This window comes from Drosophila albomicans, chromosome 3 (assembly GCF_009650485.2).
Source record: "Drosophila albomicans strain 15112-1751.03 chromosome 3, ASM965048v2, whole genome shotgun sequence".
Taxonomy (NCBI): Eukaryota; Metazoa; Arthropoda; class Insecta; order Diptera; family Drosophilidae; genus Drosophila; species Drosophila albomicans.
Window position 1 is genome coordinate 27,675,198 of NC_047629.2, and position 11,568 is coordinate 27,686,765.

An 11,568-nucleotide genomic window follows, 5' to 3' on the forward strand; every position below is an offset into this window, starting at 1 on the left:
TTTACTCCTGGCCCACTTCTCAACGTTTTTTTCTTGCTTGCCTCTTGCATACGTGGTCGGTGTGCGAAAAAGGTGTAAGAAAAACTGCATGCAAATCATTTGGTGCTCATAAATTATGGCCCACAGTCAGCCGAGCAAATAAACTTCAATTTATCTTGACTGAAGTGTTCGCTTTGGATGGTCCTGGTTGCTAGGTAACCTGTTTTTGGTACTATTCTGATTAGCTGATCTCGACATTGGGTAAAGGAAAGGGTATTGCCTTGGAATATGCACAGCTATAAAGCAGATGCAACATTAAGTATTGTGGAAATTGTTTCAGCTTTAAGCACTTCACTGCATTACTTTTGACGCTACTATTTGTTTGACCTTAAAGCAAATCATAAAGTCCGTTGAGCAAGGGCATTTAGTTGTCTACGCAAAAGTAAACATTTAACTTTTAACGTTTTTTCTGTGCGTTTGAAGCGGAAACGGAAATGCCAGCAGTAGAAGCAGAGCCTGCAAAAAAAGAAAGGAAAGGAAAGCCGACATGGCTGCTGGGCACTTGGAGGACTCGAACATGAACACGGACTCGGACCAATGTTCAACGGAGCCGTATTTTTGCTCAGTTTTTCGTGTATGCAAATTGGGAGAACCCTTCGCAAAGAGCAAATATAAATATCGATTAGACAATATCAAACTACTTGACAGCCTGACAAGGACTTAGAGGCGGCATTGAACTTGTGCGAGTTTATGTGCACTGAATATTACACGCACCAGGCACCACGCACCGCCCTCGCCACCGCCCTAGCCACCGCCACCGCCATTGCCATCGAAGTCAAGTGACTCTCGTCAGCTTGCATGTCGTGTCCACAAAGTTGCGATAACCTTTGCATGATTTAATTATTTGTAGCATACTTTTGTGCGCCGACCAAAACTTCACACCTGAATGCACAACAGCTCGTCGTAGGCGAGCATTTGCTGAGTGCTGTGAAACTTTTGCCACTTTTGCATTCACAGTTTTGTATAGCGTAGACCCGAAGTGCTAGTTGTTTGAAAAGTTTGCAAGGGTTTCGCTCTCTCTCTCTCTTTCTTTCTCTTGCGGTTTTTTTATGTTTTTGTTTTTGCTGTTTTTTTTTGGGTTCGAAATGAATGTCTCAATTCATTTTACGCTACACTGCGTCCCAAGTGGAGCGAGCCATGCAAAAAGGACTGCGGGCTCAGCTCGGGTTCACATTCGGGATTTGGAGGGTTTTGCTGAAGAAGGCGGGGGCGGGGGAGAGAAAAGTGCAAGCGTCGCAGAACAGACTTCTGCTCTCCCTATCTGCTGGGCATCATTACAATTTGTTGATTTGCTTCGTTAAACAGCAAACAACAGAAGAGTTCGCTGACGAAAAGAAACACAAAAAAAAAACGAAAGCGAAAACGAAAGGAAAGGAAACGAAACGAAAGTGAAACGGCACGCGAAGGGATAAACTTGAAGCGAAGACGACAACAACGTTGATGGCTTAGAAAACGAAGAAGCAGTAGAAGAAAAAGATTCTGACTGCCTGAAGGCAACGCCGGTTGCGGCCAGTTATTGCTTTGTTTCCCTTCCCTTCTCTTCTTTTCTGTTCTTGTCTTTCTCTTATTTTTTTTTTTGTTTTTGCATTTAAGGGGCAGTCAATGCATTGTCCCCATCTACTTGCTACAGCATGATAACGTGAAGAAATGCGCAAAAAACCGAATAAAGAGCAATGGCAAAATGACATGGAGACTGGCAAGGCGTTGATGGCGGCAACGTTGACGACGGCAGCATCAAAGACAGCGCCTCCAGCACCCCCAAATCCGCGTCCGCATCTACAAAGCGATGAAAGTTGATGTAGCCGACGGCAGTGTGAGTAGCAGCAGCCGCAGTGGCAGCAACTGTAAAGAGATGGAGAGATGAGCGTAAAAGAGAACAACAGATTGCTGGCGCCTGAAAAACAATCATGACTGACTGACTGACTGACTGACTGAGTGACTGACAACAAAACCGTTAGAAACAACGCGAGTTGCCCTTGCCGCTTTGCTTGATGTGGCTGAGGTTGCGCTTGGAAGGCAGTTATCAGGAATGTTTGCTGGGATTAAGCAGTAGTGAATGAAAACTAAAAGTATAAACTTTTGCTAAGGATTACATTATGCATAATTCTAATTTTAAATAATCGATATTTTAAGAATTTCCTAGATCAACTTAAAATTTAAAAACTTTTATTATCTGTGTATATTTTGCATATCAATCTTAATTTATGCTGAATTGTTTACGAGTCTTTGCCGCACCTGATGTCCCTTTTTTGTGTGCACGAATTTGTTGTTCACTTTCCTCTTTTATCAGCAGTCCGCTGTTTGTTGTTCGCTGTTGACCCTCTTCTAAAGACAATTAGATTTATTTGCAAATTATAACTTAAATTGCCACATGCCCATCTCCTCCTGACTCGAAAGTGTTTCTGTTTTTCTTTATGACCCTCATTGCGAGCGGCGCGGCAGCGTATGCCATAAAAACATTTAAAGTTGTCCGTTTTCATTTTGGTCATAATTCATTGCATACTTTTAGGGCGGCCTGATAAGTAACCACAATGTAATTAGCATTTAATTTTGCAGCTCGCTTCATTTTTGTTGTTGTTTATCAAATATGAAAAAAGGCTCATCGGGTCGTTCATTAAATTAGTATAAGCGGATATGCGGCTGATCATAATGATTATAATTACAAGTTGATGGCAGTTTTTGTGAATGATATTCGGATGGGATCCCAAGTTGTTTCGGGTCTGTCGCAATCACATCCCATTATACAATTAAAATGCGCGTTGTTAAGTTACTGCGTGTGATGTCATCAGGGACCTCGTATACCAATAATTTATATCATTTCCAGTTAACCGAGCTAAAGCAATTAGTAGTTACATTCCATGCTTACGATCATAAATGTCATGATCACGATTATCTGAATGTTGGAGGTAAATGCTCTATACTCTAACTTATCTCTCTCTCTTCAGTGGTGCCGGGTGGTTCAGCCTGGAATCATTCGCCCAGATGGGCAATTATAACTTGAACGTGCCAAATAGGGACAGACTTGCTAATTGCTTTGTCGTGGGGCAAGAGCTATTAGTACTGTTAGCTATCTCCCGGATAACAAAAGAAAACTTTACTCACATTGATCGCATTTGAAATTGACGTCAAACCGGAAGCAATATCGAACTAATTTACCATTACTTGTCAATTATTGGTATTAAGTGTAGTGATTGAAAATGCTCTTTATTTGATAAAACACATTTCGTTTAATTTACTTGATAAATTATTTCACTGATGAACTTGGTTGAAACTTTAACGAAAAATTGAATTTCAATCGCTGTTATTCTAGTTGCATAACATTGTGGATATAAAAATTCAACGAAAATAAGAAGTTTTTTATTTGCTTTTTGATTTCTTTTCCCCGTGTATATTTAACAAAGTAAACTGCAAACTAAATGTAAACATTTGCATACCCTCTTAATATTATTCAAGTAATTCGAAAACGCCGGTCTTATCAGTTTGATGATTCTTCGTTAGTGTGCCACTTTTTTCACTACCCTTTAACCTTGTTGAAAGCATTACAATTATGTCATTCAATGTGTTAAGTTGCGAACAAAGTTTAATCTGTTGAAAAACTACATTTTAAAATAAACTATTCTATAACTGCACATTAAGCGAATGAATTGTCAAATAAAAGAGTAATTCTGCTCTTAATGAAAATGTTAAAGCTAAATATTTGTCCATTCGTTTATCGACAGCAAACTTCCCTTTATCTTACAATGTTTAAACGCAGAGAAAATATTCGGGTAACATTCAGATCGTATCGCATGCATAAATTCGAAATCTGTAAACTTGGGATTGCCCGTTATTTATTTTCTCACATCGATCTTAACCCTAGTATAAGTGACCCGAAAATGTTCACAGCTCTCAGTAAATAAGAAACTAGGTAGGCAAGAGTTGTGGTATTTAATATGCAAATAAGAGGATAATCAAGACTCGATTCACACCCATTTCACAGCTTCCGCCATCGAAGATCAAAGCAAAAGCTTTTTGCCAGCTAAAGTCGCTTGCGAATTAGCACATCTTTCTCTCTCTTTCTCTCTCTCATAACAATTAACTCAATTCACCATTTCGCCAATTCTGTCATTCTCCAATTCGCCATTTCGTCAGTTGACCATTTCGGTGCTGTAACAACGTCAGCGGTGAATGCTATTATTATATGTGTAGTTGTAGTCTTTGCAGTTGTTGTTGTTGTTGTAGTTGCTGCTACTGCTGTTTTTGGCCGGGCGCATAATATTTTCGTGTTTATTCGTGATCGGCATTGGGCTGTGCAAAGAGTCGAGTTCAGTTTGTGAACAGCGCGCGAGCGAACGAGACACGCCGCGGCAGATCAGCGAGTGCAAGAGCGGGCCAGTGATTTGAAAGTGAGAGTGAGAGCGATAATTACAGTTTTGGAAATCCATTCTATTACAATGCATATTACACGGAGTGTGACAAGGGCAGAGCTGCGATCATCTTGTCGCGTAACAATCGATTTGCACTTTCCCACTTTCAATAAGAACTAATTGAATGTTATGCACAGAAATCAATAAACACGCCAAGCAAACCAATAAAACAGCGAGTGAGCACGTGAAAGTTAATTAAAACTGTGCCATGCATATGAATTGAATCAAGAGTGCAGCGTTTTTTACATAATACGACACTCTTTTAAATAACAAAACAAGCCGTTTAAACACTCGTCAACAGACGTGGTCTATTCGAGTCGTCTCTTTTGCTACTTTGCTTTTTGATGGTCAAGGTCGCCGCCACATACATGGTTGGCAATGGGAATCTCCATTCAAGTTGTGTGCAAAATATTGTGTTTGTGTCTCTGCCACTTTAATGATATACTACAACTGAGCACTGAGAACTGAGCACTGAGAACTCACAAGCGTTTAATTGAGCATTTGAAATTCAGTCGACACGATGCGCTTAAAGCTTCTAGGGATGAGTGAGCAATTCTATTGTTTATTAAAACATTATTAATAGTTTTTTGTATTTAAGTCAGTGAATTGATTGGCTATTATTTTGTTAATCAGCTAGTTAGTTAGTGAGTTGAAAGGGCTATAATTCTTTTTCCTTTTTGTTTATAAATAGAAATGTTTACAATGTACTTTTCGGTACATTGTGTTCTCTATTCGTAATGATTTTACTTTATGCCGGAAATTAACAATTTTTAAATTGTGTGTGTTTTTATTATAAAAATTGAGGATGTTTCTAAAGAGATTTTTTGATATCTCTATTAAGTTTATATTTTTTTTTTTAATTGAGGAAATACTCTAAAATATATTTAATAATATCTCTATTATCAATAATGGTTTAACTGACGGCTGTCACTTTATATCCTTCTATTACTTAATTCTCTTTGATATAAAGCCTCAGGCTTTACAGCTTTTACAGGCTTTACAACTTACAGAGAAGTTTTCTTGTTTTTAATCGAATTCGGTTGCTCAAAGGCAGTTTGCAGTCAAGTACAATTAGTGAACTACATGAAAATATTTCTGCTAAATTGGCTTCAAATGCAACTTAACATTTGTAACAAGTTGTTGGCATAGCAACAATAGAAATCGACCTAGAAAATGGCAATAATAATAGTAATAATTTACCGTAAATAAGTGCATTTGGCATGCATCAAGCTTAACTCCATGACTTATGTTAAACGAACTGAAAATATTTCTGAATTTGTCAAAATGCTCTCTCCAATAAAATGTGATTTATAAGTTAAAGACTTGAATTGTATGAGATTTATTTCTATATGCATCGAACTATTCACATTAAATTTCCTGCTGGGTTGCTGACCATTCAACTGACAGTTTTCTATATATATTTGTGTATCTTACCCTGTGAATATCGAAAAGAATAATGGGGAGTATTGTTTACCATTTTTGTTAATAAGAATGCAATGAATTAAGAGACACTCTATTAGTTATATTTATTTCTGAGTATTTAATTTAATTTTTATTTATACTTTTAAATACATAGAGTATCTCTTAGTTTAATAGTTTTTGGTTCTTCTTTTGTTTTGACTTGCTGAAAGAAATTGTTGGCATATTGCAAGTGAATGAGAATCCGCAATCGGGGTGCAGGGTTCGATTTTGTTTTGCGGGGTTTTGACCAAGTTTTTCTCGGTTGTGATTTCGATTGCCGCTTGCAAAAGAAATTTCATTCAAATTCGAAACAAATTGCTACACATTTTACTCGTGTTTGAGAATTTGTGTTTATAATTGTATTTTATTTTTCGATTTTTCACAATATCTCTCAACGTTTTTGCATTGTGTAAGGTCGTTTCTTGATTTTCTTCGCTTTTTTGCTTTTTCGCATTTTGCTGCTGGCTTTGCTCTTGTGGTTTTTGTCTCTTCGTCTCGTCGTCGACGACGTTGAATATGTGATATTCAAAATATTTGTTAGCTACAAGCAAAAGATACAAAAAAAACAAAAAGACTTGACAAATGTCGAGAGCGACAGCCGCTGCCAGGGACAAAACTTAGACGACGATGACGAAGACTCGTCTTTGGGTTTTTTCTTTTCTCGCCTTTTGTTTTGTTTGGTTTCGCAGAAGTCACTGTCTGCGTCTGAAAGATAAGTGTATTTGCAACTAACGTGGTTGCAACAACACCGTACTTAACCATATTACAACTTGTTGGCTTATTTCTTTTCTTATTTATGATGCCAGCTTTATTCGTTATTCGTGTTTGTTTGTGTTAAATGGGTTAAAAGCGCATTGCCAAACTTTGCCGACTTGGCTAACACGCAGGCCTTATTTATTGTAGTTTTTTGTTTAAAGGTTTCCAGCTTTATGATGTTTTGCAATTTGTTGTAATTATTCTCTCCCTTTAATTGCGCCTAATTGAAGTGGAAACCCGTTTGCTGTATTAGCAAATTTACCACCCGGTTTTAAGCGCTCAGATGCTCGATTGAATCGAGCAGGCTTCAACTGACACGAGATGTATTCGACACTTACATAAACATAAAAATAAAATACAAAATATCTGCTAGAGTGCTGCAAGGCAACTTTGTATCTGTAGTTAATGAACTTGTAGTAAACAGATTGAAATGATTTATTAAATTGTCAATCAGGTCTGCTATTTGCGAATGATGTAATATGTTTTTTCATTTAAGGAGTTTAGATCTATGAAACATTATGCTTTGAACATTATTATGTTCATCATATCTTGTTTAAATCGATATCCATATATTTTCATTCGACTAGTTCCGGGTTATTAATGCGAACCAAGTTTTTATCTGTAATTTTTGCTTTGCTTTCAAATGTTGTTGCCCAATTGTCCATAACAAATTTCTATTGTCGCCTCTTCTTAATTAATTGTTGTACTTTGCATTTATTGCCATTTGAGCGTGCGTTAACGATTTGCGAGTTGTGAAACGATGGGCAACAAAATGTCTGAAGATGATTTTATGACTTTTATTTGGAACGCTTCGTTTACGCACTAAAAAATGTGCTAAATGTCGGACTTGAGTTCTGTGCTAATTGTGTCAGCCAAAAATAATATGAAAATTAAATACTTGATGACGGGGTTTGTAAATGAATTATAGACAAAAAATTAGCGAATCTGATGAAATAAATATTCCATAAATTTGTGACTAAGTGGCAGATTATTCCGATCACACCTGCAGCATGTGGCATCCATTCAAAATCTGTGCTTCTTTCGCTGTTGCACGTTGAAGGTCGAAGCGAGAGAGAGAAAATTGCATTTTGGGAATGGGAAAATTGTTTATGGTTATTGGGGTAGACCAACAGTTGGTTGGTTGCTTCAATTACATACGTTGACTGACTTGAGGACCGGTTTGCAAAGCGGAAAACAAAAACAACAATTACTTGCATAACCAACAAGGCAAATACATATGAACAAACACATATATGTGAGTAGACATGTATTTACTATAATACGTGTAGTATTTTAGTATGCCCGGTCGTTTGTTGATTATGTTTTTGGGAAACGAGTTTTCGAATTTTGGGGTGCCACCAGACAGTGTGAGAGATGCCACAGCTCTCTTGTCTCTTGTCTCTTTCTCTTGCCCAACTGTGCTCTTTAGTTATGTTGCCCTAGGGCAAGTCACGTGCCTTCTTATGCCAGAGCTTGTTAAAAGCGGTTTAACTGCTTCTGCTTCAGCTTCAGTTTCGGCTATGATTTGCATTTCTGCTCCCAAATTTGGAGCGGGGTATTATGAATATTATTGTTACTTTGCAACGCAGCTTTACACTTCGCTGAACAATTGTGAGCTGCAGCATTAAACAGAGCCTAACAGGTGGCAATGTTGCGGCAATTCAATTGTTGACCAATCAAAATGGGAGCTGAGACAATACGCAGCGAATTTCTAGAGAAAATAGACTTTCAAACTATCTTAATTAATAAAGCAATGAATGACAGTTTAATATTATTTTCGGGGTAAATCTGAGGCTTAATCAGTCTGTTCAAAAAATCCTTTTAAATTACTTAAACTTATTTATAAAAGAAGAGTTTAATATTAATAATAAGTCTGTTCAAAAAATTCTTTTAAATTATTTAATGCCTTTCGATTTCCTCTCTACTTCATGAGGTTCGAAGTGTATTTCACATTCGCATAAGATGCGTGAAAAGGGTCTCAGTATTAAAATGAATTATTCATTTCTCATTCATAGATCGTCATACATTAGTCTGCGGTGTCTGCTGGTGCCAACCTGTTGGAGTCTCGAGGCTCCACTCAATGAGTGTTTGGCGGACATAAGTTATGCTTACACCTACCCCTTTTCTTTCTGTCTCTCCCCTTATCCCACTCGCTGTTATCGCAGCTAAGCTGCAGATCACATGACCAAATATAAATACAAGCTGAAACGCGTGCCAGTTTCTCAGTTGTCAAACATAATTCGCATTGTTTGCGCGACAGTCGAATTTAAAGTGACCAAAGCCCAGTCAAGATTAAGAGGATGCAGTGATAGTGAAAGAAAAGTTGTGCAAAGAAATAAAGGACACACAAATTATTGCTATATTTACATAGATGAATCAACTGCCATCTGAAGTTAAGACTCAAAGGATGCAGTTATAAGAGAAGGTTAGGAGAAACTAATTGACAAGTGATATAATAAAAGCATCATCTATTTTATTTTAAAGTGATCCTTGATCCGAGCTCAAATATCTTTAGGGAAATATACTTGATATTTGCTTTAATCTAAGGTTATTGCTCTACGTGAGATTAGCTGCTGGGTCTAGACTCGCAGTTAGCATCAATTCGTGCTTTCAAATGAATAATTCATTGCCACGCAGGCGCAACATCTCACTCGAGTTTGTCACGTGAGGTGTGATTGATCACCAATATTGTTGACAATTGTTGCTTACGTTTTTGTGTTTATCATTTTAGCTGCACTTTGTGACACTTTCACCGATCACTTGTCACTCGTTGTGTGGGTTTAGCCCTGGAACGCAGCACCCATCATCCGAGAGATGCAAGCCATCGGCGAGATAGTGACATTTTTATGAGTGCTAACAAAAAAGTAAATAGCCAAGCAACATAACCGAACCGAAGTCGGTCTAAAGAGACGCCTCTGTTAACTCGCTCTGTTTATACGGTGATAAAATGTGAAGTGCGACGAGCTGAAGTGAAACTAAGCAAAAGCTAAAACAAATCGCGCTGAACTTAACAACAAAGACATCAGCACAAAACTTGCCCTAGTTCGAATTTATTGCAAGTGCAAACCAAACACATAAAATACATACACACACACACATACACATAAGACAATATGGACTCTCGAGAGGATTTTGAGCGTCTGCGCGAGCTGGAGCAGCAGGAGCAAGTTGAGCTGGAACTCGAGCTGCAGCGAAATCGCACAATGAGGATGCACAGTTTTCCAAAACTCTCCGAGTATTATACACGTGAGTGAAGTTTAAACATACTAGTTTACTAGTTTTACAAGATTAGTATACTTTTAGGATTATAGAAAACTAAATTTTGTTCAAACTAAGCTAGACTTTCAATTAAAATGCTGCTCCTAAAAGTATGTAATAAATTTAATTTACAGATGTAAATAGAAACCTTGGGAGTGAAATTTCTTATCACTTCATTTAGGTTAATTGGTTAAAGTATTTAAATTATCGGAGCGAAAAGTAAAGAATTTCAAACATTTATGAATATATCTAGTGCTTAAAACACCTTATTGTTCTCCCTCCTTAGACATGACAGCCTTCCTCTCGCTGGCCATCTTTATAGCCGTACTGCTGACTATACTCAACATTTCCATATATCTGACGACTGCCATGCGAATGCGACGTCATCTCGATAAGCCGCTGAGAATTCCTTCCATACTGATGGTCAGCGTATATCCGATTATTTCACTGGCTGCCCTGGTAACGATATTGGTGCCTTACTCCTGGTTCATATGCCATACGGTGATGCATGCCATGTTCATGGCCGGCGGTCCCGTTTTTCGCACGCTGCTTTTTCGCTATGTCGTCTCCGAGCAGAACTATCTGAAGGAAACGTCCGCAGAGGCGGTATCGCTAAACACACCACCCTGCTGCTGTTGCTGTGGCTGCTTGCCCACGGTGGTGCCGACGAAAGCGAAACTCTGCATCTCCCGCTACATGGTGTGGCAGATGCCCTTCTGGCAGGGTTCCATTATGCTGGTGATGAACATACTCTACTATCGCGATCGGCAGATGTATCTGGATGTGATGATCTTCTTTATACCATTCATCGTTGGTTCCATTATAATGGGCGCTTGGTCGCTGCAGATCACAGTGCGAATGATCACAAAGATACGTGGCGATTATCAGCTGAGAAAGAAGATGTTCTGTCTGCAGCTGGTCGTGATGCTCTGCAAACTGCAATATCTGATACTCTACGAACAGCTCAACTCTGTGAAGATGGGTGGCGAGTATCCGATTAATCACACTATCTACAAACAGAGTAAGTTTTTCTTCTTTATCAAACATTCAATAGGAATTGATTTTAATTTCTCTCTAACTTCCAGCCATCATCAATATTCTGATACTGGTGGAAATGGTGCTGGTCTCGATGATGGCTCAAAGTGCCTATCGGACTCCCATACAAGTGCAAGTAGATCAATCGAATGTTCATAGTTCGTAGACTGTGCATATCCCGTTGATTAGTTGCAAGCCCTTAGAGCAAAGTATTGTGATAATTTAATACAAAATAAATTAGCTAAAAATAATCTGCATTTCATGTGCTTTTATTGCTGAGTTTTAGGTTGATGAATGAGCTGTTTAAATGGCAATCTTTAATTCCAATTCTATATACATTTTATTAAATTATTGCTATTAAAGGCATCTGCTCGAGTTTATTTACGACACCAGTAGTTGCATTTTGGTCAGAAATCTTCATAACCAGCAGCATGCCGACATTTTCGAGTGTTGTAAATCAAACGAAACGGGACAAATCTCACTTGGCTTGTTGACCAAATGGCCGACCACAAATCATGTGTTGTCCTGTCTACTGGCTACTGTTTTGCTGCTGTAGTGCTTGCTTTGGTCAGTCCTCTGCTGGAAGTGAGCCCTAAGGGCTCCCAGGACACGC

General features: G+C 38.3%; 1 protein-coding gene across 3 annotated transcripts; it reads left to right on the top strand.

The window, feature by feature from the left end:
• The first annotated feature begins 4,315 nt into the window (after positions 1 to 4,315).
• Positions 4,316 to 11,206, top strand: LOC117570647 (organic solute transporter alpha-like protein). 3 transcript variants are annotated; one of them, XM_034252414.2, is made up of 4 exons: positions 4,316 to 4,424; positions 9,394 to 9,908; positions 10,207 to 10,941; positions 11,006 to 11,206. In XM_034252414.2, the coding sequence occupies exons 2-4, from the start codon at positions 9,776 to 9,778 to the stop codon at positions 11,119 to 11,121; spliced, it is 984 nt and encodes a 327-aa protein (XP_034108305.1). In that variant the 5' UTR covers positions 4,316 to 4,424; positions 9,394 to 9,775; the 3' UTR covers positions 11,122 to 11,206. The 3 variants fall into 3 exon arrangements, with proteins under 3 accessions (XP_034108305.1, XP_034108307.1, XP_034108308.1); XM_034252416.2 differs by having other exon boundaries at positions 4,336 to 4,430; XM_034252417.2 differs by lacking the exon at positions 4,316 to 4,424 and adding an exon at positions 9,171 to 9,331.
• The last annotated feature ends 362 nt before the right edge of the window (positions 11,207 to 11,568 follow it).

Bases quoted from the DNA above. Each gene is read 5' to 3' on its own strand.
- LOC117570647 (XM_034252414.2), top strand. From the start codon at position 9,776: ATGGACTCTCGAGAGGATTTTGAGCGTCTGCGCGAGCTGGAGCAGCAG. The intron at 9,909-10,206 runs GTGAGTGAAGTT...CTCCCTCCTTAG, and splicing joins ACTCTCCGAGTATTATACAC to ACATGACAGCCTTCCTCTCG. The intron at 10,942-11,005 runs GTAAGTTTTTCT...TCTAACTTCCAG, and splicing joins TCACACTATCTACAAACAGA to CCATCATCAATATTCTGATA.